The sequence below is a fragment of the Lathamus discolor genome, chromosome 6, assembly GCF_037157495.1.
Source record: "Lathamus discolor isolate bLatDis1 chromosome 6, bLatDis1.hap1, whole genome shotgun sequence".
Taxonomy (NCBI): domain Eukaryota; kingdom Metazoa; phylum Chordata; class Aves; order Psittaciformes; family Psittacidae; genus Lathamus; species Lathamus discolor.
This window is the reverse complement of record NC_088889.1, coordinates 90,631,878-90,658,199: the sequence shown is the minus strand read 5'-3', so window position 1 is coordinate 90,658,199 and position 26,322 is coordinate 90,631,878. Positions and strand designations below refer to the sequence as shown.

The 26,322-nt window shown below is 47.2% G+C and overlaps 1 protein-coding gene across 1 annotated transcript in view; it reads right to left on the bottom strand.

The window, feature by feature from the left end:
* The window catches only part of LMF1 (lipase maturation factor 1), a 225,792-nt gene that overhangs the window by 43,109 nt on the left and 156,361 nt on the right, over positions 1-26,322 (bottom strand). Inside the window, exons 7-10 of the mRNA XM_065684805.1 lie at positions 20,337-20,505; positions 17,522-17,675; positions 14,560-14,743; positions 5,230-5,342 (exon numbers count right to left, since the gene is read on the bottom strand). Coding sequence (XP_065540877.1) covers positions 5,230-5,342; positions 14,560-14,743; positions 17,522-17,675; positions 20,337-20,505 — 620 coding nt within the window. The remainder of the gene's footprint in view (positions 1-5,229; positions 5,343-14,559; positions 14,744-17,521; positions 17,676-20,336; positions 20,506-26,322) is intronic.

The following is a 26,322-nucleotide window of genomic DNA, read 5'->3' as shown; positions in this document are numbered from 1 at the left end:
TTCTGAGCCCAGTGGAGGTGCTGGCAGAGCGACAGCGCTGATGCCCATGTAGATAGCTGGAAGAGAGAGAACAGAACCACAGAGATGCCCAGAAGGACCGCACCACCCCACATGGGATACCAGGACCCATTTGCAATCACCCTTCTGGGCAAGCACCCTCTCTCCATAACCACCCACATCGGGCATCATCACCACAGCCTCGGGGAGGGCAGAAAGGCTAAAAATAAAAAGCCTTATTTTTTACATCAGTATCTCCATCCCCCAGATGCCTGGTAGCAGCTGCACTGCAGCACTTTCAACATTCGATCATATATCAGCCTCTTATGACATCTTCCAACTGGACGTGTTAGAAATTAGCAGCAAGACTGGAGTTGGTGGGATGCAGGGCTAAATCTCCCAGACAGCTGTAATTAGTTCCAGAGGGTGCAGCTGTCTCCATGCAACAGCTGAGGGCTTCGAGGGAAAAAACCAGAGCCCATGGTTTCTGTTAGAAATAATGGCCTGACAGGCCAAGGCGGGCTGGGAGAGGGAAGAAAGAAACCAAAACATGGGGCGGCTCTTCCATTTTTAGGGGCTTTTTTTGTTGCTCTTGAGGTTCCCCACTCCATTGTAAATCAGGGAGCAAGGGGCAGTGGAAAGTACAAATTCATTACAGTAACAGAGCCTCCATCATTGGCTTTCTTGCTTCTTCGAGCCCTGTTAGTAGGAGGGATCATAAATTCATCTTGGCCCAAGTTTGCAGAATAAGGGCAGTTTTATGGGTTGTTTTTCAATGCTGCTGAGTTCTCTTTCTCCAAGGCTCCTGCGAGGTCTGGGCCTGCAGAGGCAGAGCATCCCATGGGCAGTTTCTCCTCAAAACTCTCCTGGGAGATGGCAAAGTGGGGGTTTTCCTCCACGGACAGGTTAGGAAGGGAGGCTGGAGGCTGGGGCTATACTGAGGGCAGAGCAAACTTTGGTTTCAGTGAAACCAGGTGTGATGGGGATGCAGCTGATGCTCCCAATGTAGCCTAGGCAGGAGCTGCCCTCGCCAAAGAAGGTGCTCCCACAGCCACAGGACAGTCTAAACTTCCCCTCACTCAGCTTGAGCTTGTTACCTCTTGTCCTATCACTTACTGCTTGAGGGAAGAGATCAGCCACCTCCTGGCTCCATCCTCCTTTCAGGTAGCTGTAGATAAGCTCTGCCATCCCTGACAATGCTGAAACACCAAGGTTGTTTTTAACCAAAAGAAAATCCCTCCAACTTTCACTCAGGACAATGGAATCATTTCATTCTGATAATATCAGACATTATAATGTTGATGATAAATTAAAGATATTCTTTTAAATTACAGTGTAGAGAGAAAGAAGCAGCAAACTGCAATAAAACATTTCACCATGATGAAACCCACTGGGAAAGCCAAAAGAATGTGTTTCTACCTTTCCACCTCTGAGGATCCTGTCACCTCCCAGGACAGGTTCATTGCTCATTCTATGTGAACCACATGGGGATATGGAGGGAGACTTGTCTGAACTGCCACAGGGTGAGAGGAGGCACTTGGGATTCAGCCAAACCCAAGTTCAAACCTTGAAGGACTCACATCCCTGTGGATGCTCCTAAGCACTGCTCCTGTCTCCCTGAAAGACATTTTGGGGGAGATCTTGCACAGCAGAAATGCCATTTCCACCTACATCCGTGATGCCCTTATCTTCCAACAATCCCATCCTCCCTGCTGCTACAACAGCTCAGAATTACCTTCACTCTTTCGGGGTGTCCAAGGCAGCTGCCCCCAAAGTGCCTTCTACACTGTGCAAATGCAAAGCCCTTTCCATGGGTAGGGCTGTGTCTCCAGAGCTCCCACAGGGAAGCCCCTACACCTTCTGCCAGGCTCCACAGTGACTTACATGGCCTGAAAATCCAGTCCCAGGTATAAAGTCTAGCAGCTGTGACACAAATGGGCAATAAATAGGCAGTCAAATGAATAAAGGACACCAAACACTGTATTCTTCTTGTGTTCCTGCAGCCAGGTAGCATCAAATGGGAAATGCTGCCTCCATAAATAACACCACCACTACAAATCCAGGTCTTCAGATCCATGTTGGGGCCTTTTTCAACAAAGTGCTACTATAATTGGAATAAAAGTCCTTAAGTGAACATGATTTAATATCAGAGACACCGAACACTTCAGGTCAAAAATAACAAACTGGGGTTTCTTTTTACCTTCTCCTGTAGGCAAAAACCTGATTTTTGTTTTCTTTTATTGTTGCAGTCTGCTTCCATGATGGTGTGTTAAACACTTATGAATTTCTCAGCCAAAGCCCTACCGTTTAGATTTACGAGGGCTGGTGTTTTATGAACTATCCGCTGCCCAAGCATATTTGGTAAATCCACATTCCACAAACATCACTGTGCTTGAAGTAAAGCTTCACACTCAGCTAGGCTGAGTGCTCAACAATACCCTCATTTTTAATCAGTCACCTGTTTCTCATTTTAAGTTTATCACACTTGAAAAAATACTATAATTTCTGGAGTTGTAAAGAAACCTACAAACTTTGGTCTCCGAAATTTCATTTCGAAGGCATTAACTCATTCTGAAAGTCCCTTGGCTATTGAAGGTGTAGAGTTTCCATTAACAGAATAAACTCCGTGGAGTATGGAGTGTAATGTTCTTATGGAAAACAGTCCCTTGCCCTAATTATTTAGTCTAGCAGGGAATGAAAATAATTAAGTCTCAAAATTCCCTTTTGAGTGAAGGGGGGTGGAATATGGTAGGAAAATTAGGCTTTTTTCAACCCAGCTACTGAAGGGAGCTGAGCTGCGGTGGGCACAATCAGAGAATCAGAATCACAGAGAGGTTTAGGCTGAAGGGACCTGAAAGCTCATCCAGACCCAAACCCCTGCCACAGGCAGGGACCCCTTCCACTGGAGCAGCTTGCTCCAAGCCCCTGTGTCCAACCTGGCCTTGAGCACTGCCAGGGATGGGGCAGCCACAGCTTCTCTGGGCACCCTGTGCCAGCGCCTCAGCACCCTCACAGGGAAGAGCTTCTGCCTAAGATCTAATTCTTCTATTAATCTAATTCTTTTAATCTAAACCTGTCAGAATTGGGATGAGGCACAAAAACAAGGAAAAGAGAAAGCAAATGGTCACACACCACAAACCAGGAATGACCAAAGAAATGCAAATAGCAACAGGCAGCAGTGACTGATGGGAGATCCCAGTGCAGGATCCAACCCAGACCCCATCCCAGGGCAGGCCGAGCACCCCCTGTGTTCCCAGCCCTCGCCTTTACCCCTGGGTGCAATGCCAGTGGTGCCAGTGTTCCAGGTGTTGGGATTTGGCCCAAATTGTGAGCCACAACCTGGGATGCAGAGTGAAAGGGGGTGTTGGATGCTGGCCTGAGCCCAAACGAGCATTTGTAAATTGTTATTTTTATTTTACACCACCCAAAAATACCCCAGACCCATGAAAAACTTCGAAAGCAAAGTTAATGCCAGAGCAAAGGCAGCTGCCACATAAACCCAGCACTGGATCCTGATCTTTTCCTACTATAAACTAGCTGCTAAGGAGTGAAAACAGAGGCTGGGCTTTCGTTAAACCAAGGTAACACATGAATTGAGACCCTGTTCCACAAAATCTACAGCCCCGTGTGTTCAGCTGCATCCACGCTGCTGTGTAATTACTCACTGGACCTGCCTGTGTTCCTCTGAATGCTCTGCAATCCTTTTCTATAAAACCTAACAAAGATAAAGATTTGCTTTAAATTCCTGAACATTTCATTTCCTCACCTGTTAGAGACTACAATAACCCCCCCCATTCCCCAGCTGGAGCAATGCAGTGTTATCCCAGCCACGTCCCACTTCATTATTTTCATTTTAAAATGAGTTCTTATGTTCAACTACTTCATTTTCCTTTTTATTAACATCACTGATGCCAGATGCAGAGATGCAGCCTGTCTATGGTAAAGTCTTGCAAGGCAAGATGTGATATACATTTATTGATCCTTAATCTGTTATTATGTCTTATTTTTAGCTTCAGACATGATGAATACCAACATTTTTTGGCACTGGGGGACATGTGAGAATAAACAGGCCTGGGATTATCAAATGCTTCTGTCGCTCCATGAACCACAAGAGCTGTTTATTGCCAGCAGCCACCAGATGGTCCTGGCTTCTGGCTGCTGGCACCAGGGGACACCTAATTCAAACTGGTGACTTGGTGCCTAAAGGTCCGAGGTCCTGCTAAAATCCCAGGGTCAGCCAGCAATCATCTTTCTTCTAGTTATTGTTAATAAAAGAAATCAATGCAAAGGAACATCCCGCAGTGAATGCCACTCAGTGAATTTCTGGCACTGAACCTTGAGGACAAGAGGGAAGTTTGGTGAGACTCAGGTAATAAATCCACCTGAGATGGAGCCAATGCAATACAGGTTGTATGCAAACCATCTCAGAGGAAGTGCCTTGGTAAAAGGTGGAAGTTTTTGGTGTCTTAGCTGGCAAAGGAGTCTCTCCTCAGCAGGTCTGGGGGATGCACTGTGCTAAAGCTGAAAAACATCAGCAGGGTTCAAGAGGAAGTTCATTTCATGGTGCTGTGAACCTTCCTCCCTGTTTGCAGTGCATCCTAAGAGCCTCAAATGGAAAATATTAGCAAGAGCCTAATATTACTTGAGTGGATCCAAAATTCCCTTAAAATGTTTTCTCAGCTAAAAATAACTTCTTCAACAAAATAGAGACTTCTGTGAGAAATTTCTTGTTGTTGAAAACATTCAGTTTTTCATCTGTGCCTTTCACTTGCTGATGTTTGCTTTGTCTCCTCACTGAAAACACAAACACTTCCAAGACAAGTGTCCACAAAAACAATCATTTCTGCAGGACTGCTTTGTCTTTGAACTACCTCAGTAGGCCGGTAGAACGGGGGCTCACAAAGTGATCATGGCAAAAAATCTAAGGCCTTTGGGCAGGAAACCACTTCAGTGGTCACGATTCCTGTCCAAGAGAAGCAATGCTGAGCCCTTCACAGACCCGCTTTGGAACAAGCTCAGCCATGGTCCTTGTGTCCCCACTGGGAAGGTATTAAGGTGCTGAGAGCACCAGCTCTTCATGGTGTCCTCATATAAACTCCACTATTTAAAGGTCACCTGGGTCCCACCAAATACAGACCTCAATCTATCAACAGAAACCATGTATGCACAGCCAAAAGAGGAACACCACTGAGCCCAGGTACTTCCAGGTCCTTGATGAAATCCAAAGCTTACCGTGGAGGTGCTCTGCTTGCAAAGGGGTTCGTTGCCATCAAGGACAAGGTTTCCTCTTCCTGGGCCAGCAGCTTCCCAGCCAAGTGGATGATCCATTCATTCTGCTCATAGGTCTTGGGGAAAGAATAGGAAACATAAATGTTAGGTGCTGCTGGGCTTGCTGTGTAGCGTTATTAGTACTAAAGAATTCTGTGTGGTCTCTGGGGAGAGACTACAACTGATTCAGGTAGCAAACAATGTGTTGCAGGGAACAGATCCCATGGGATCCAACACCCTGAGGTCTACACCAAAACCTTCTGTCATTTGCAGGGAGCAGGGAGAGCTTCACTGAGCTTGTTCGTCTGGAAATTCTTCCCAAGGGTATGGACACAACCAAGGGTGTGCCAATCACAAAGCTGAATGAGTTGTTTGTTAGCTGAGCTGGGATGGCTACATGCACTTTTCCAGTCTCCCCAGGCTGCAAAGCAACATCCTTCTTCCTCCAAGCATCCCCAAAGGAATTCACTTCACAGCTGAGGGACCCAAAAGTGTGCCCATGGCCAGCGACCACAGCTCTGCTCAGGACAGAGACTAAGTGACAGTCAGGGATTCATCTCCACCCTCACTCAGCACAGTGAACTCTGCTCAAGGTGTGATGCTTGGGTGGGTATTTCTGCCCCTCTGCATCATTCCTGTGCCAGGGAGAAGCCTACAACTGCTGCTGCCAGGAAAACATAGAGCATCACTGGTCCAGGGGACATGCAGCACACCCATAGCCCCTCCTGGGCAAGGGGCACTCAACACCCCTGGTTCTCCACAACACCCATCAGATGTGGCTCCTCCAAACCTTGAATCACAAATCAGTTTGTGACTTCACACATCTCTAACATGGTTGGAACATTCTTGCCAATTCTGCACCCCAAAAACTTGATTTAAATAATTTCTTTTGCCAGCAAGCCTCACAGAGGACAGTAACGGCATGTTTTGAAATGCCAACCCATCCACTATTTTAAATAGGTTGCTTTCCCTGTTGTGTCACCCAAGAGAAAACAGAAGAAAGTGACTTCTCTATTCCCAGTCCCAGTTCCTCTCTCCTCTGTATTTCCTTGCATCTCTCTGTTCTCCTGACACCCCATGCCTGTGCCTTACCCTTCATCACACAGCCACTGGAGAGAAGCAGCTCGGCTCTTGGGAACTGCAGAGGCAGAACCTGACTGCATTTCTCTCCTTGCAGGAATCCATGCATCTCATGTTCCTGCTGAACTTCCGTAAAAAGCATTTCCCCTTCTGATGAGTTTCCGTGCCTTCTGCTTCCATTATGATTTTATTTTCCTCCTTTCCTCATGTGTACCTAAATGGATTTTTGAATGCAAGCAGTAGGGGACACTGTGGGAAAGCGAAACCCAGCAGCTGTACCTGCAGGACTGTGACTAAGGCAGAGCACGAAGGCAAAATTACTCTGCAAAGCTTCTCTAACGGCAAAGTTTGTTATTCCTGTTGCTAAGGGAAGCAGAGAAGAGAAACACCAGAGATGGAGAACATCAAACGCTGGTGGGAAGGTGCATCAAGCAGCGGCTCTACCTCACAGGGCTCCTGATCTGTGCTCATCACAATTGAGAGGAAAACCACAGTTATTTAAGACAACAACGCTGTAAAAAAGATGTCTCTCCCCTTCTGCCTGCTTCCATCCTGCCTCACTGTGTGGCTCATTCCAACATCACCATGGATGGGTGCTGGAGTCAGGGATGTTTCCCACCACCAGCCCCATGCCTGCTCTGCCCACCCCAAAGCCCCATTTACCCTCTGGTGCATCCCTCTGTCCACTAGCATCCTGTGCCACCCTGTCTCCCATCTCCTGGTGCAGAAGAGGTGGTGGTGGCTCTCAAGGAGGGACAGGGCAACCTCAGACCCTGTGGGACCGAGGTCACCATGGCCCCAACACAGGGATCCGGGAGGGAAAACATGTGGGTCCTGGAGCCAGGAGCTTGGCATCATGTGAGATGTTAAAGCATTACCCTTGCAAATCTGGCAGGGCTGCAGCATCCCTGCCAAGGACCTGGCCATGTCATCATGGGACAACTCACACCAAGACACCCACTGTGCCAAGGAACTCTACAGAGCTCCCTTGAGAGCTCCATGATGCCTGAGATGCTTATTTCAGGCCAGGCTTTAGATGGATGCCGGCACCTGGGGAGACCTTTCCAAGAGGTGAAACAGCAACTGCAGATGACCATGTATTTCAAGTCAGATCCTCAGCATTCAGTGCCTCCTTGGACATCGCTTTTTAAAGTATGATTTTAAGCTCTATTTGTAGGAGGGCCTGGGAGGTGTGAGGGTACCTTTGTGCACGCTGGGGACAAGAGAAGAACAGAAAGAGAAATCACCAGACTCCCATAGAGCTTTATGGAGGACCCCGAATCTTCAAAGCCTGATTCAAGAGCAGGAGGGTCTGCAGTGGTGGGACTGGCTCCCGGGCTCACACAGTCTCCAAGTCATTAATTAGCAGCTCCATGTGCCCCAGAGTTGGACTTCTGGTTTGTAAAGTGTTTTGCTTGTAAAATTTACAACATGTCTGGCCCCAGCAAAGTCTGTGGTGAGAAATTTCCACCCGGAGCAGCCCCTGCACTCCCCCCAGCACCAAGGCTTAGATACCGCACACCACTGATGCTCAGAGTAGTAACAACCGTGCTGTTTAACTCATCACTCTGTAAAGGGATACGGTGGCAAAGGGAGAGAAAAAAGAGCCCAGGAGATCTGGGCTGCGTCCAGGGAAGCATCATGCCACAGAGCGGGAGGGTGATGGTTCCTCTGTCCATGGATCCAGTGAGACCCAGACCTAAACACCATCTGCAGGGTGGCAATGGTCAGGATGGGAGGGATGCCCTGGTACTGACGCTCTGCCAGCTCTGAGTGTGCCAAACAAGAGTCATAGCTTGAATCATCCAGTGGATTAACAGTAATAATAACAAAAGCCAGGACAGATGTACACATTGCATCTATCTACACATACCGTGCGTATCAGGTTCATCTTTAGGTTTTGGATCTTCAAAGAGCACAAAAAGAAGCAGCTGGGACTGACCCTGCACCAGCAACACAAGTCCCCAGGTTGCTCTGATTCCATCAAGACACAGGCACGGACCAAGGCTCCATGAGCTGCATGAGTCACTGTCGAACCTGAGCAGAGCATCCCTGGGGAGGTGCAGGCCCTCAAAAGGAGGGTCATGCCTTCCTCCTTCATCTTTTGAGAGTTTTCTTTCTGTTTAGCATAGAAAGTAACTAGGGAACCTTAAAACCACAAAAACCCACCATCAACCCAATGAAAATGCCTGAGAAAGGACCTTCACCACCAAGCCAAAGCCTTTCCATGTTCACAGACAGTCCATGAAGATCCCCAGGAATGCAACAGGCACAGTCCTCCAGCAAACCAGATCATCTTCAACTCTCCCTACAACTGGTACCAGCACTCAAGACCCCCAGAAATCAGGCTTTAGGTACAACACAGTGGACTAACGAAGAGGACCTGGGACTAGGTGTTAAAACACCATGAGCTTTTATTTCTTGACAGGCTTTCCCTGCCAGTCTCACTGCCTACACTGCTTTGGGATGGGGGTTTCCTCCTCCTTACTCACACATAGCCTAGCACGAGGGGCTGAGCATTTCTGCACACCCTGGAAGCCACACTGCCCTCAGACTTCTCCTTAGCTGTTGATATTCTCTGACACTTTACCAATGTATAAGCACATTCTCACCTTGAATACATTAACTTCTATAGAGAAGCATTTAATAACTTTACACAATTTAAACTCCAATCACTGCTAAGTCAGGAAGCAGCAAGGAGCTGGGCCGCAGCAGCGATGGAACTGCAGAGATAGCAAAGCAGAAGAGAATATAATCATCACCAAAAATCCATATAAAATCCACCCGGCGCTACAGGGAACGTGTTCCCAACTGGAATAATAATAATAAGAACCCTTTTCCTCTAGCTTTAATTGGTCATTTAATGAAAAAGGACTGTGGATTAGTGTGGCATTTTATTGAATCTCAGTCCTGGCACAGGCGCACGGGAGGAGGGAAGTATGAGATGCACATGTGGAAACAGCTGGAAACTTGGCAAGGGAGCCCAGCATTATTATTTCACATGGTTGGGAGCCCTGCACCGTTTCACCTCGGCGTCCGTGAGTGAGGGTGGATGACAGAGGGGAAGGGGAGGTTTATGTTTCCTGTGCTGTGTCATAAGGAGCATTTTGCATCACAGCCTGCCCACCACGGGATGGAAAGCCGTAACTCCACCATCCTGGATATTTTCACCCAATATTCCCATTGCTGTTTACACTGCTGTATTTAAGCACCTTCAACTGTTGCTGTTTAGGGAGTCTGAGCTATCAGCTGGAGAAATAACCCACGTTCCACAGAACAGAGGGTATAACTAATGCATCTCTTTGCTTTCTTACAATATCCCAGCTTACCGCTGTTTGTGACCATCCTGCTTCCCAACTGAGTTAATCAAGGAAGGCCAAAGGCTACACCAAGGGCATCCCTTCTCATTATCCCCAATAACCACATCCCCTTCTTTCTATTAGTTTCCCAAAGAGGCAAGCTGTTTCCCTGCAGGTCTGGCTCAATGTATAGTATTTCAGCAGGGGCAGTTTCTCAAGCCTCACTAAAAGCCATCCCTTAGCTTGTCCTATTGGAAAATGCCTGGGAAAGCAGCAGGTCCCCAGAGGCAGAGGGTGCAGTGAGAGCACAACAGGTCCGGCTGAGGAATAAAAGGCTGTGCGAGAGAAGGGAGAAAGACTTTGGGAACTGGCTCTTAGATCTTGCCTATACAGGGAAATCACACACCTGGCATAGCTCCCGTATCACCTCTGCTTTGGAAAGAAAAGTCACTTTGTTCCAGAATGGAGTCTAGACAGGGAGATACAATAGCCACTGTCGACAAGAATCATTCCCTGCATAGACAAGGTCTCACTGTATTTATACAGCCCGTGGCACGATAGGCTATCGGTCTTATTTGGGTTTCTGGGCACTTCCATCACAATATGACTCTTACAGGTGAGCCCCATGATCCAGCCTGCAGGCTGTCCCAGTGCAGCCTGGGGGTTTGGAATGATTCATATTCACAGGGCGACAACTCATGATGGTTAAAAGAAGAAAATCAAATCCTTCCACGCTGAACGTGGACCAAACTGGATGAATGCTGCAATGGAAAGTGGAAGTGAACAGAGGCCTGTATTTTTAGAAGGGGGAAGAAAGGAAATGTAAAAGGCTGAGCTTAGTACACTGCGCAGGAGGTTTAGGTTTTATTACGTTACACACACCTCCTCCTCCATTCTGCTGCCTGTAAGCACCTTCTGGCTGGAAAATCAAGATAACAGAGGCTTGAATCAAGCATTTTACAAAAGTATTAATCTACCTTCTCTATAAACAGGGGTACTTTTTCTCAGCTCTTCCAGTTCATGTCACAGTGATAATGTGAAGTCTCAATCACAGCTATCTCCTTGTTACCAACCAGGGGAGATCCTCAGAGCATCAATGCCATTGCTGAAGCTTCTCTCTTAGGGAGGCAGCTGAAGTTTATAAATAAGCTTACTTACATGTTGTATGTGAAAAACACACATTGCTTCTCAGTGCATCACAAATACTGCATGGTGGTGGGTTTGCTGATGGTTTGTGTAGGACACAGTGACCTGGGCCACTGGTCTGACACACAGAGACCTTTGGAGCAGCTTCAAGGTACAATGCAACAAGACACTGGGCTTTAAGAAATGATATGAAGATGGCATTAGTTTTGTTATTTTCTGAGCTATTTGGTAAGCACCAAGAATGTGCCTTCACTTTGACCAGATGTAGTCCCCTAACAGAATAAATAACCTTCATGCCACACTGAGGAAGGGAAAAGCCTTCCCTTTGATTTTTCTTTATTCAGAGCACTGAAGGCTTTCTACTGCTGCCCACTGGTGAGGGACAAATCTGTGGTAGGATAAACAAGTGGCTTTTGTAAAGTCCAAGCCATCCCACTACCAGGAAAAGTGACCAACGCGAAGCCCCAAACTATGAGCAGTATTTTGTTTTCTGGCTGCTGTTTATTAACGATGCTGAATCCACCCACAGCCTGCCAAAAGTTGTAACACTTCTTGTGCCAGCAGCAAAGCGTAGCTCGGTTCTGGGTTGTGATGACTGGGCTCCTACAAATGCCCACCAGAAACGAGATATCAGTTACAGGAGTGTTGCCATCAGCAGCTGGAGGACAGACATTGTCTATCATGGCACAATGTTTGCCTTTTCACATTGTGCTCATCTCATGATGCACACTCAGACCAAGAGGCTTCCATGGAGTCCATGGGCATCCCCCCTCACCCCTCTGTGTCTGTTCAGACCTTCACCAGTTTCATTGCCCTTCTCTGGACCTGCTCCAGCAATAGCATTCATTAAGTGTGCATTAGGTGGAATCAGACCTTGGTTTAAACTCCTTTGACGGAGGTCATTGATCCAGAGCGACCAACTTCAGCAACAAGCACCTGAACATCAGCTTCTGACTGATAAGACGTGTTACTTCTGTTGAGAGCACCCTGCACAGGGGAGTAAGGGTTATCAGCTGAGTGATGGAGCAAAGGGGTCCTGTCCGAGGCGGCTGCTGGGAAACAACTGAAAAGGGCCACACAGATTTCCACAGGCTGCTGCTGGTTTGTGGGAGTTTTTCCCCTTCTACAGACGGGAAGAAGCAACACAGACATGCTTCTGGATGGGTTCTGTCCCTGCCAGAACTAAATGAAGGGCTTCAGTTCAGAGCTACAGCACCCTCGGGATGTCGAGACATAGGAAACAAAGAGGGGATTTAGGGAACAAGTGAAAAGGCATATTATATTTAGATAATAAAATTAACATGAGGAAAATTGTTTCCTGGAAAATAATGCCGTGTTACATGACGTATAATTATGGCACTACTGGAATGGTAATTAAGAGGCAGTCAACTAATAACTGCAATCCAGAGGTGGAGCAGCACCGTGGCTGCTCTGTGCCAAGGGCCTGGCCCACCCGAGCTCCGGCTCTTCAAAGGGAATCCTGTAGCTACAGCCAAGGTGGAACGTTTCGCAGGAAACCCGGAGCGGTGGAAGGCGTCGTATGTCAAGTGGTGATGAGGTGCAAAGAGGAACCTGTCGCGAGCAGCACAAAGGGATGGTAAATATCTTTCCCCCAAGTCCCCAGCTTTTCTGCAGCCTTTCAGAGCTGGAGATGTCAGCTCGTGACCTGGCCACTGCCAAGGAACTGCAGCACCAGCCCTGGGGCCGCCTGCTTGGGAAGTGATGGGGCAGATGGCGAGCCATGGTGCAGAAAATATCCAGAACTTCTAACCCCAAATTCCACTAATCCAGAGGCTGAAGTAACGTGGTTTTATGGACTCTGTAAACTGGTGTAAGGGGTTTGCAAAACTTGCCTGGCTGCACAGATTTCTTCTGGGGTTTTGGCTTCTGGTTTCTCATCCTTTCTGCAGCTCTGTGCAACTCAAGTCTAAACAGCACCCCAACAGCAGTGAGTTCTTCTGGACGACAGCAGGACAGGCAGCTTGGCCAGGAGCTGGCACCCAAGATACAGCTCACAGTTTGCAAACAAGCATTTGGCCACTCTGAATGGGATTTCCTTCCATGCTTAAGCAGGTATTGACATGCCTGAACATCCACATTTGCTGCTGTGCCTCAGCTGCTTGCCTTCCCATGGTTTTCAACAGGAGTCATCCCCACTTTTCAGAAGGTTTTTTTCTCCTTTCCACTCCTTTTGTTAATACCTCTTCTGAGCAGGATCTGGAATTGCTTCATGGAGACCTGTGTGCACCAGGAGCCATGGGAAGGTCCCCAGGGACAAGAGGGGACGACAGAGTCCTACAGTGGGCACAGGATGCACATGCTGGGACAGAGCACTGGACCCATTTCCACCCAGTGCCGTGCTCCAGAGCTGCACTAACACCTAGCTATACACCTCCAGCACTAACCCACCAGAGCAGGAGCCACGCTCCCTCCTCCTGCTAACACCAGGAGACCCACAGTGCTAATTGCTGCTAATGAGCTGGTGTGGACAGACACCTCGTCAGGCACACGCTCCAGCAGCCCCTGGGCCCAGGTGAACAGAAACTCTTGGGGGGACCTTTCAGTGAGTTAAACACTAATAACAAAGATGCAAAGAGCCCATTTCCTCTTCCTCCTCCTCCCCAGGCTGTCCTGTCCATCCCGGTCACTCAGCACCTGACCCAGCTCTGCAGAGAGACAGCACTAGGTGTAACAGCACCAGAGCCTCCACTCGTCTGTGATGAATCAGTATTTATGCTCTGTCCTCCTTTGATTTTAAACCTGAGATCACTTTGTATTTTAAAGCCTTCAGGACATTCCTGCCCTGGAAACAAACAGCCTTACTCTCATCTCAGAAATAACCTTCTCTTGGGATTGCTGGATTTCTCTTCTGCTGCCGAATGCAGTCAGATTCAAACCAAGAGCTCCCATTCAGCCTTCTGCACCTTTATGTAATGCTGAGCACAGCTGGTGGCTTGAGTTTTAACTTTTGCTGTCATTTTGCTGAGGGATAAGCATATCTAATGCAGATTAAATGAAATTCCAGCACACAAGAACTATGGGGTAAATATAAACCCATGGCCAGAGAGCGATGGTTATGTCATCGCTGAGGAATCCGAACGGCGCCTAAATGAAAATACCACAAAGAAAGCAAACCCGGAAGTTTGGGGCAGGGGGAGACGAGCGAGGGAAGATACAGGATACAGGAACAAAGACAAAAGCCCAGGATAACCTGAGATGGGTTTGCCTCATGCCATTGCTGTAAACCTTAGTTTTGCAAAACCCGGTCTAAGTTCTCATGCACACACAAAGGAGTTTTTGCAGAATAAGCTAAAAGATACAGAAGAGCTAGTCTAACCAGCTTCCCCCTGTTCTAATTTATAGCTGTCACCTGTTTGCTGGCACTATGTGGGGGAACTATTTTGAGGGACTCTACGTCTATAGGTAGGCAGTAGAAGCAACTACTGGCGGCCCCAGGGGTGTCCCAGCAGGGATGCAGGCTGGAGTGGGCAGCCAGGGATGCTGCCACCCTGGTACATCCAGGGGCTTTGTCAATGTCTTTAACTCTTGTTATTGCAGAGAAACAATTAAAAAGCTTCACATAAGTTTTCCAAAAGTTTCATTATGCTGTTAGCAGTCATCCTTTAGGAATACAACCCCTTTTTAAACATAATTAACTTAGAAGGGGCTTCAAGTATTCCCTGACCCATCCCAATACAGAGTAAATCCATATAAATCGTTTTTCCTGGTCAAGGGACACCCAAGTCTCAGAAGCCCCAAAGGCATGTACCTGGAAGGCAGCAAACCACATCAGCCAGTCCAGGCGGTAGTGGTAGGGGCTGATGAAGCATGGCCTCCTCTTCAAGTTGCCAGGCTTGCATTTGAAGTCAAACTCCTCCCAGACAGCAGCAGGGTCATTGGGATCCAGGCTGGATGTCCCCTGAAGGATGACCTCTGTTCTCTCCTTGGTTATGCTGTGGGACACAACATGATATTGGTTTTTGTCTCAGGTCAGGTAAAATGAGAGTCAACATGACAACAGAAGTCAATAGCCTTGTGGTAAGCTTGGGTCCTGATGGCTCCAGCTACAGACAAGCTTTGTGTTCAGACTTTTCTTCCTCCAGCAGCAAAAGACAGGGAAAACCTTAACTTCCATTCCCTCCCATACTCCCCTCTATCACACCCCAGTTGGGTCAGTTGAAGGAGGGGAAGTTTCATAGGCAACTGCACACAGAAATCCTGCCTTGAAGGTCTGACCCTGAGACTTCCATCTGCAGGATCAGCAGCTTCTAGCTGGGACCACTCCAGCATCCCCTTTGCAAGCCTGGCTCTCCCTGAAGCACCACTGACCACAGGGTGCTGAGCTCCAGCTCCAACCTTGGATGGCAAAGGGCAGGACACGCTCACCATGAGCCCAGGTCAACTGGATGCAGCTCCCAGAGCTTTGGGGTGGTGGTTGGCCCCATATGGAGTACCCTCCAGGAGCTGCTCTTGGGGCACCATTAACAGCTGTCTCTATGTGCCCAACCATTTCACCATCCTGGCTGGAAGACAGGTCTTGTGGAGCTATTACTCAGCAAGAGGAGGAGGAGGTAACATGTGAGCCAACACAAACCAAGCCAAGAAAAGCAGAGAATGAAAACAAAAAGGCCCCCCATATCCAGCTGATGTATAGAAACTCAGTTAAAAGCCCCTCAGCTTTATGGCAGGTCATAGGTATTCCCTATGGGGCTTGGTTGGACTCTCTCTGCACAGCAAGGTGGTAGAGCTGTGAGGATGGCAAACTCAAGGCCATGGAAAGCTCCTGTGAAAACAGCACCATCAAGTTCTCAATGACCTGTCAGTGACGCTCGCCTACACTGGAGAGCTGTTTTCCATAACGAACACAGAACTGCCTAACTCTGCCTATCAAAGCTGTCCAGCTCCCAACACCCTGCTCATTTTTTACTACTTTGGTCCTTCCTCCTCCAACCCAAGAAACTGAAAGTTTGGAAACAGCCTCCACCTTCTCCCCCAATGGCTTCCAGTGATAGATGCTTACAACCCAAGGAATGCTGCACGTCTCTGCTTATAATTGTTACCTACATTTAATAGATTTCTGGATTCTCCAGCCAAGTTCCATATTATTCACTGGGCTGAGTTATGAGCCGTGGCCAGCTGCCCAATGGTTAGAAACACACTGTAAATCAGGGACACCAAATTACTAATAAAAGTATGTTCCTACTGTGTGATTCAAAATATGTCAAGTTTCACATAATCGTATATTCATTATAAGCTGCAATCCTCTTTTTATTGGTTTACATAGGCTGGAATTACAAACATATTACAGCAGCATTTCATCACATGCTCTTTAGGTTCTGGTAACTGTTGAAACAGAAACCATAGACTGAAGAAGAAAAAGAACAACAACCCAAAGAAAACAATCTCCCGTAGCTTCACCACTCCAGCCTTCAAAGAGGTTCAGGGGTTATTTCTCCTTCTCTCCCAAAAGAAGAGGAAACTTCAGCATTTTCCACAACTAGTGCTTATTTTTACTATATTAAGCATGATATTTTTAATCCTGTTTTTTTCCTAACTTTTTTCTTTCCACAGAAATTTCTGCTATTTGAAAAATGGGGGAAAATATCATATTAATTTGATGGGCTTCAAGGTGTCCTCTGCATCTCCAGCGCTCACAGTGAGATCTGCTCCTCCCCTTCACTACCCTCTCAGCCAATCCTCCCAACAGCCAACCTACTTAGAAATCCTATATAATTACTATTGGCATCTCCTCTGGGACCTTGGTGCAGAGATCACTAACCCATGAGCTGCCATCCCACCAGCTCAGATCTCTGGGGAACACCCTACAGCCACCATGGTGGTGGCCAAGCCAGAGGTCCACACAAAGAAGACTGGCCCTGTTGCTGTCTCTGGGACAAGCTGTTCTGGTAAAGCCATGTTTCATAGAATCATGGAACATTTTGGATTGGAAGGGACATTAAAGCACATCCAGTCCCAACCCCCTGCTACAGGCAGGGACACCTTCCACGAGAGCAGGGTGCTCCAACCCCTGTGTCCAACCTGGCCTTGAGCACTGCCAGGGATGGGGCAGCCACAGCTTCTCTGGGCACCCTGTGCCAGCGCCTCAGCACCCTCCCAGGGAAGAGCTTCTGCCTAAGAGCTCATCTCAATCTCCCCTCGGGCAGGTTAAAGCCATTCCCCTTGGCCTGTCCCTGCAGGACCTTGTCCAAAGCCCCTCTCCAGCCACACTGCTACTGCGCCTGTCCCCTCAATCTGTCCTGGTCTTTTTTGAGGTCATTTATACTTTTGTCTCCACAATTTCCTGTAGCATGAATTCCCCAAGTCACTCATTGGAAAAAGCACTTCCTCTTGTTGGCCTAAAACCTGCTACTCAATAGCTTGTGTGAATATTTACATGAGGGAGAACAAATGTGAGCAGGGGAAGAGAAGCTCACCATAAATAAAGCTGGCTGGTGATGGTGAACACTATCCACTGGCTGAACCCTCCTATGGATATTTTCATGCCACTATTACATTTGCTACATCAATATAATGAGGTAACTAAGCATAGCTCAAAGAAAATAAATGATAATACAGTGGGAAAGAAACCTGCTCCTTTTCTCCTTCTCTTCCATACACAGATATTCCAAGTCTACTGGCTACTGGAAGGATTTCTGTGTAGGTTTAAGGCACACACACTGGCTGTTGGACTGTCCTGGACAGAGGAGCAAAGCAAAATGATGTGCATGTACCTCCCGAAAGCTCCGTAGGTATTCACTATCCTGAGAGGGTTGAATGACGTGTTCATGACTTGTCTGGAGTTGAGCAGGTTTAGGACAACTGGGATGCTGAGATAAACAATGAGGAGGCCGAAGGAGATGTTCACCACTTTGCGGATATAGCAGCCTGTTTGGGACACAGAAGCAGATCATAAGATGATTTCACTGCCAGCAATTCGCTCTGCTCCCCCAACTCCCCTAAATAACTCCCCTATGGTGGCCAGGACCCTGCCTGGGTACTTACAGCTGCTCTCAGGCTGGGGCTGACAAACACTCCACCGTAATCAACCTAACCTTGCCAAGGGCCATACACAATCGCTCCCAAGATCTGCCTTTCTCTAAATAGTCTGAGAAAGGGCTGAAAAGAAAAATGTCTAAAATGTCACATTAAAGCGTGCTTTTATACAGGGAAAAACCACAGCTGGCACTTGCACCTTGCTCAGAATTGCCCTCCTGGTTTGTAAGCTGTGTATGGAGAGACTCCAGCTCCCCATGGCTGCCCCAAACTCTCACCACTCACATTATTTCTTGCATTTTTCTCCTTCTTGCCCACTACCTCCATTTAAACCTCATTTTCCTTTTGCAAAGTCTCTATTGCTTATCTATGCACCAGCACTTTGGTATTGGGTTTGCAAGAGCAGCACAGGGCTGTGCCGGATTTCAGTCCGAGGAGACACTGACTGCAATCAGACAAATAAGCAGATGTGACCTCGGAGGGGTTCCTACCCTTATGGCCATTTTAGATTTATTTAACATCAACAGCCAAAGGATCAGATTCAAAGCAATTGCATGGAGCTTCCCCCTTATCTCTGCAGGAGAGGGATGTTTATTTGAACCCCTCTCAGAAGCTATTAATAATTGTTTAGTCTGAGAACATTTCTGGAGAACATGTGATTTGGAAGGAGCTCACTGAGATGATTCCACTCTCCCCCTGTGGGAGCTCTATGAGGCTGCTGGGCATTTTCTTGTCTTTAGATGGGCTGAACTTCTTAACTTGTAATTAAAGAACAGGTACAGACATGGACCGTGCATGGCCATGACTGTCCTTCAGCAGGTGGTGATTGTCATCATCATGCCCTTGGAGTCACAAATGAGCAACATGGCAAGAATGGAGCAAAACCTGGGGACACGAGCTAATGGGATCTGGATGGAGCAGGCAGGAGCAGAGCATTAGCAATGGGAATTGGAGGTCTCTGTAAGAATTACACACACACACTTCAAGGATGTGGTCAAAGCTTTGTAAAATCAGGCCACGAGCGGGGCATGGCTGGATACCCTCCTGTCTTCTGCTCTGGTGACACGGGAGTGAAGGCTCCTCTAAGTCTCTTGCCATCAGCACCAGCTCAATATCCCCTGCTGTGTTATCAGGAAAAATATGCAGGAATCCAATTCTACCCAGAACATTACAGATACCCTGCCCTTTACTTATGGATTACCCCTTTGTAAAAGCCCAGAAGGGACACTTCAACCCTCCAGAGTGGTGGCATGTACTGATGGTTCTCGTTGCTTGGGCACCTTGGCTCAGTTAAGGTGTTTTCTGGAGAATATCACAGAAAAGGAGCAAGTTCCTCAATAAAAAGGATCTACCTCCCCCTCACGGTGACTCACCAAGTGCCAAACCAAAGAGCTGCCCTTTGGCTTCTCCTCCAGGAAGGAAAGTGCAACTTGAGTGTTGTTTGGGACTGGATGCAAAAACAGAGCTGGAAGGAAGGCTTCAGGCATTCCCAGCCTCTAAAGCAAAGCTACTGGGGGGTGAAGCTGGTATAGATTTCTTCCAGCAAAATATGTAAGATAGGAGACAGAAAGCTTAATGAAACTGCATTAGCCCTGCTGGAACTAAAATTCCTGGTTAATAACCCATGTTTCTTGGTAGATGAGAAAGGACTAGAGACAGATGCTGTCTCCTGTTGATATTTTTCATTCTTCTGACAGATGTTTGGTATATTTAAAAACGAGCATCTGTGATTGTTGTTGATATGAGAGGCAATTTGTTGCTTATACGTGGTTTATAAAACTGCTACAAACACGAGTCTACATCTGTTATGCAGCCCCATGAAAAATATCCCAGTGCTGCTTGTGCAGGGGATCTTCTGGAACAGGGCTGCTTGAAAACTCCCTTCAGAGGAAACACTGGCCACATCGATCCCTTTCCTTCAGTTACACACCCCATTGTATTTGCTTTTCCATATTCCCAGCAGCCAGGGCTCTCTTCCTGTTAGCAAAACAGTTGTTGGACCCACAATGGATGAACAATCTATTTCTTTCTAGAAGACCAACCACATGTCCAGTTACTTAACCAGGGAAGCAAGGTGTTCGTGCAGCCCTAGAACCCATGGGTGCAAAAGGCAGGAGGGCAGATGGGTCATGGGGCCACCATGCCATGGGCAGAGAGGAGAGAAAATGTGAGAGCTGCTTCTGCACCCAACTTCTAACACAAAATCCTCACCTCGAACTGCACTGGGGGCTTCACCCGTGACTTTAAATCACAGAGCCATGGACTTGTTTAGGATTGGAAGGATCTTAAAGCCCATCCAGTTCTAGCCCCTGCCATGGGCAGGGACACCTTCCACTAGAGCAGGTTCTCCAAGCCCCTGTGTCCAACCTGGCCTTGAACACTGCCAGGGATGGGGCAGCCACAGCTCCTCTGGGCACCCTGTGCCAGTGCCTCAGCACCCTCACAGGGAAAAACTTCCTCCTAATGCCCAATCTCAATCTCCCTGTCAGTTTAAAACCCTTGTTCTGTCCCTTCATGCCCCTGTAAAATGTCTTTGCTCCGGGAATAACTTACCCAGGGGAAGCTTCTCCTTAGCTGCCTCTTTGCTCTGTATCTGCACCACACGCTCTTTCATCCTGGAGCTGAAGAGGAACCCCAGGCTGACATCGTCGAAGCAGGCGATGCTGGGCACCATGGTCAGCCAGTTGAGGAAACTCAGGTTTCCACTGATGATGAGAAGCACCTACATGGGAAAGAAGACAGCAGAGGGTGTTGCATCAGCTTAAATGACAAGAGAAAAGTGCGGTGAAGGAACTGCTGGATGGATGTTAGCACCTTAGCACATACTTTGCTGCTTTTCCATGACTGCAGCAGTGATGGCAAACCCTTCCCTCCCTGCCCAGACTCCAGTGCAAATGTACCCCACTGGCTTGCAGTTGCTTTCAGCAGGAGAAAGCTCAGCCAGGGTACAGTGTGATTGGATTTCCATAGAGCTCCCAGGGCTGGCACAGCGGGTCAGCCCTTGGGAATCGTCTGCTTCCTGCCTATGCCAATGTACCTATGACAGCAACGTTCCTGAACCCTTTCAGGAGGAAATATTGGAGCTTCTAATTAAAGAGCTGCATTAAATGTGAAAGTGTGGATTTTTAAGAGGCCTTTAAAAAGAATTTTAGCTTTTGTTAGCTACTGAGATTGTCTTGCATGTGTAAGGCAGAGAAAGTGGAAAAATCTGAACCTCTGGAAGAGTCTCCATAAGCATCTGTACACACTGCAAAGGGCTTTTTGAAGGCACAGGTTATTTTTTGTTTTACTCTTACAATGACTTGAGAAATACGAGGAACGTTCTTGCCAGCAAGTTCTAATGAGCATCAGGCTCATCAGTCTTTGGGCACTGCTTGTTTAGTCTTGATCATGAATCACATCTTCAAGGCACATGGTTTCATTTTGCAGGTGTAAGATATCACTTCCTCACCACATTCACACATCAGCCACAGGGAAGGTGCAGGTAAACCCTGCTCAGGTACATGCCAACCCCCCAGGAGAGCCTTTCATTAGAGCTTCATATAAACCCAAACACAAAGAGCAGTTTCTGCTTCCTCACAAGTGCTGGTTTTAATTTCGACTTTTCTAGCCTAAATTTATCCAAGCGCAGTCTATATTTACCCATATTTTTCCAAGCCAGTGTTTTACCTGCTCACAGACCCCTGTTTTATTTGTACAGTCACATCCCCCCTCCAGTTTTCCACTCTAAAGCACACCAAACCGCTCTGCTCTCCTCCCCCTGCCTGCCCATCCCAGCAGCCATGCCCTCCACCCCAGCAAGGTCCCATCAATCTTTCTGGGTGCTGACAAGGACCGTACGGAGGAGATCAGATGGGTCTCACCATGAACTTGTACACGCTAACATTTCTCATGCTCAACCAGACCTACCTCCCCTCCTGCGGTGTTTTAACGCCACATTTATCTTCGCCGCCGCGGTGTCACATTTGTGCTTGCCATGTTTCATGTGAGAAGGGAGCACTGCCAGCTCAACCTCGCTGACACTGGGCCTTGCACCAGATGCAGAATGGATGTTGGGAACTTGCGCCAGTGCCAGGGAAAGATGTTAAGTGAAGCCAACCCAGGGCACTGACTGTGAAGACACATCTGGGTTTCCCTGGGGCTGCCCACCAAAAGCAGTCACAAAGGAGCACGTTAGGAGTGATTTAGTGTTGGCATAAAACAGTATCTGGGAATCCACACACAAAAGACAAGAACTGAAAAGCAGCTGATGCCTCTTCAAGGCTATTTGAGTTTTGAGGCTGATTTGGATTCTTGTCCCATTAGGCACATTACTTAGGATTCAGCCCTAATTAAGTAGCTGTTCCTCAGACATGTTAAAACAAAGGAGGCAGAAAAAAGGAAGGAAAAGGAAGTATCCTCACCATCTTATCCATACAATATGAAGGTTATAAAGCTGACTTAATGTATTACAAGTCAGAAAATAATGCCCTGATATAACAGCCATTTACATTTCAGCCTTCAGACCAGCTAATGAGAACCTCCTCACCTTCCAGCAGGGTTGAAAGCTGTAACCTCAAGTGGCATCACCACTATTACTCTATTTAAAGAACACTTCTCCATTCACACAGATGAACGTCATCCTCCTGTGAACTGTCTGCTCACAGCTTCAGTGCATGTGGCCAACAGAGACTTTCAAGATGGTGCAAGAACAAATGTGTGAACCCACAACACCCCCAGCATCCTGCTGCAGGCTGAGGAGCTGCAGTGTGGACCACACAGACCAGCCTCAGCCCCTTGTCTTGTAAACAAGCAACGAAGCTTTTGGAAGCCCTGAGGAGATGCAGAAGCTGAAGCACTAACCACAGACCCAAGAGGGAGAGCTGAAGTTCTCCAACCCCTCCAGCCCATGTTACACCTGAGGACAGGGGGTTTCTGGATGAAACCCAGCTGCCTTGAAGAGCCAACTCAAGTCAAACACAAAAATACTCCTTAGGAGCTAGAAACCGTCACAAACTTTCCACTCCCATGGCAAAGCACACATCTGGAGCTGCCTTCTTCAACAGACACAAACAAAAACCCCACAATTAACATCAAAAATCTACATCCCAAGCAAAGAGGAAAACTCGTGGAACCTGCAAAGCTCTCCTCTGGCTAGGATGACAAAAGCTCAGACAGGTACCAGTAATTATCAACCCTACTGCATGAGGCAGCCACTGTCACGGTAAAACATCCTACAACGCAAGGTGGACCATACATCAGCAGATCTTTGCCTAGATCTTGGGATGCCTGGGAATGCTGCAATATATTTCTTCCATATTTCTTCAGGGCTTTTAGAGAGGTATCTTGACCTCACTCAGAGGTCTCCAACCTTTCCTGGGGCTTGTTTGGGGACAAGGTCTCCATAGCATGCCAACTGTATGGGTGGGAACAAGGAGATGTGCCCACCAACCTATTTCACCAGCAGGACACGTATTTGTTTTCAAGGGCTTTTGGGCATTACTTGGGGGTTGCTCTGAGGATTTTGTAATACTCACAATAACGCAAGGAGGCTCCAACTGCAACGTGGACCTGTTTAGCTTGGACTTGCCAAACCAGATGGTTAAGAGGACAATTCCTGTCCTGAAAACAAGTAAATGTAAACACATCGGACAAAGATCAAGATTAGGATCTATCACAGCTGTGTTATAGGCAGCGAATGGAAGAATTTTGGCAACTAATTCTCATTTCATCAGCGCTCTCTGGGGATATCACCTTAAAACAACTCATAAGGAGCCTTCCAGCAGAACCTGAACTAAAACCCAAATCTCCCAATTACAAATGCAATGTCTTAATTACAAGTCCCCCCTGCAATACCTGTGTGTCCAAACGCTGGTCCCCTGGCTTTCCTACTATCCACAATGCAAACATCAATAGCACATGGACTCTCAGCCAGCGTTCTGTTAAAAAGATGTTTTCTCATTAAAAATGGCAAGAAATAAAGGTTAAAAATGTGTGATTTCATATTTTAGATGATTGGCACAAATTTTTTTAAGTATAGTGGTTTGTAGGTTACAAGTTTCAAAGCCCAGCAGGACCCTTTAGTCACATAATCTTAAGAAAAGGAGAGATCTGACCTATTACAGTAAGTAACAACAGTCTTAACTATTGTTTAGTTAAAAAATAATGACTTCTTTAGCTTGAGTTGGATAATTATCCACAATTATGAGGAGAAGAAAAGTATTTAAATCTGAATTACATACAAGTTAGGACCTTGGACATGTTACACCCGAGGTTTGGTCTTCCCCCTTTGACCTGAACGTGATTTAGTTCAATGCATATTAATCAGGCTGTGTTCATTAACACACTTCTCACTTAGCTGCTTTGTTAGGAAACTCTGCTCCTTTTCTGATGCAATTTGCCTCGTGCAATTGCAGTGCTATTAAGAAAACAGTTCTGCACTTTGCCACTTCTGCTGAGGCTCGCTTTGCAGCTTCATACGGAGCAACTGGGTGGTCCATGGGAGGTTTTTTCTGCAGTGATTCACCTCTCTTTATTGCTTGGAAGTCAGAAGCAAGAGATCTGATTTCCACCAGCCCTTAAAAGATCAGGGGATTCAAAAATAATATGAGTTTGGCGTTTTCTGGTCTGTGGCTGGAATCATGAACCTGACACGGTTTTAGCCTCGGTTATTCTGACTGAGTTCGGATGCTCACACCAGTCACTGCCTGGCACCAGAGTTAAACCCAGTTTAATATTATACCCTGCTTGAGGGGGGCCGAGCACCATGAACCCTCCTTTGCAAAAATAAACCTCAAAGGAACTCCCATTTCAAAGTCAATTAACAGGAAAACAGATGATTTTTCAAACGGGTGCCTCCTTGCAAACAGTTTTGAGGCAGTTTCTGCAGGAGGTATATGTTATTTCATTGACGTGTCCAGCCAGTGTAATGGTTGGACTTGATCTTAAAGGTCTTTTCCAACCTGTATGATTCTATCATTCTATGAAGCTTTGGCACCTGAGCAACTGGTGTCTTCTGCAGCGCTGCTCCTGCGAGTGCAGCATCCCCCAAGGTTAGTGGATCCTTTGCAATTCAAACTAGTATTTGCCTTGGCAGACAGAGCACATTTACCTAAATCCTTCCTTTTCTGCATGAAACCTCCTAAGCTTCCGTGTCTTCCTGCTCTCCCTGCCCTGGAGCTGCGCTGGTTCCTGGCGGGAAGTTTAACTTAACGTGAATTTATCATGTTGGATGAGCCAGGTTGGATGGGGCTTGGAGCAAGCTGCTCTAGTGGAAGGTGTCCCTGCCCATGGCAGGGGGTGGAACTGGATGAGCTGTAAGGTGTGTTCCAACCCAAACCATTCCCTGATTCTATGATTCTCAGGCAGAGATCTCTGATCACTGTGTGCTCACCTCCTGCCCTGGGAACTGAAGGGGGTGAATGCCTGATGCTGGTGATTTGGGGTAAGCCACCAAACTCCTTGAAGTCTTATGTCATCCATGTGGGTGTTGGACCTCCTCTGCACCCACGTTTGGGGACTAGGACACCAAAGCACTTCAGGAGCTGGTCTGGCAGCACATGGAGAGCATCACTGCTCCTTCACCATCTGCTGCATGAGGAAGAAGAGCTTCTTGCACCCATCTCACAGTAATTTCACCCTCTGCACTATGCCAGACTTCACCCTTCTGCACTCCTACCACGATCATAATCCAACTGTATCTCTGCATCTCCACCACCATCCCAACCTCTATTGCCACGGATGGGCTGCACCCTCCCTACCTTGGTTTTGATTTGTGTTTACTGTCTTTTTTCTTGCTGGACAATATTTAAATGCACAATTATAACAAACAGATGGTATCAACCCCTGTGGTGATTTTAAAAAATCTTTTATTAAAGCACAGTATTAATCACGGTAATTGGGTAGGAACTTTAAGGTTATAAAACTACAGCATGTCTAATGAGCGAGCTCCTTATAGGAGGAACTGAGGTTTTTAATCTAATAATGTCAGTTTTATGGATTATGACTGGAGTTTTATGAAGTGTGATATGAAATACTGTGGATTCATGGCTCTCCCTGGATTAATTTGGAAAAGTAGTTTTCCTGGTTCTAGGCCCAAAAACAATTATTCCTTACATTTCTGTCCCCTGCACCGTTCCCAAACCCCTCTGTCAGAAAATGGGCACCTACACCCATAACTTTTTTACAGGTTTGACTTCTTTGTTAGCTGGGGTTGATTTTTTTCAATCACAGATTGCTACAACCTTACAGTAGGTAGGAGAAGCTCATATTCTGGGTAGCAGACTGTATATTTGTCCAGAAGGAACAACAACGGGCTGTAAACTCTTAAAACACAGTCAAGGGCTGGTTGGAGCTCACTGGCTCCATCTAAGCACGCGGACACTGTCACCGCGCAGCACTGGAGCTTTCTGGTATTAGCCCACTGGAACAGAAGAGCCAAAATTGGGCTGCCTGAAAGAGCTATAATTCATTTAAAGATAAAAACATAGCTGCAGAGGGATGGAAGAGACCTCAAAAGTCCTTCCTGCTGTCCCGAGGTAGAGATGTCTCTACATGCACC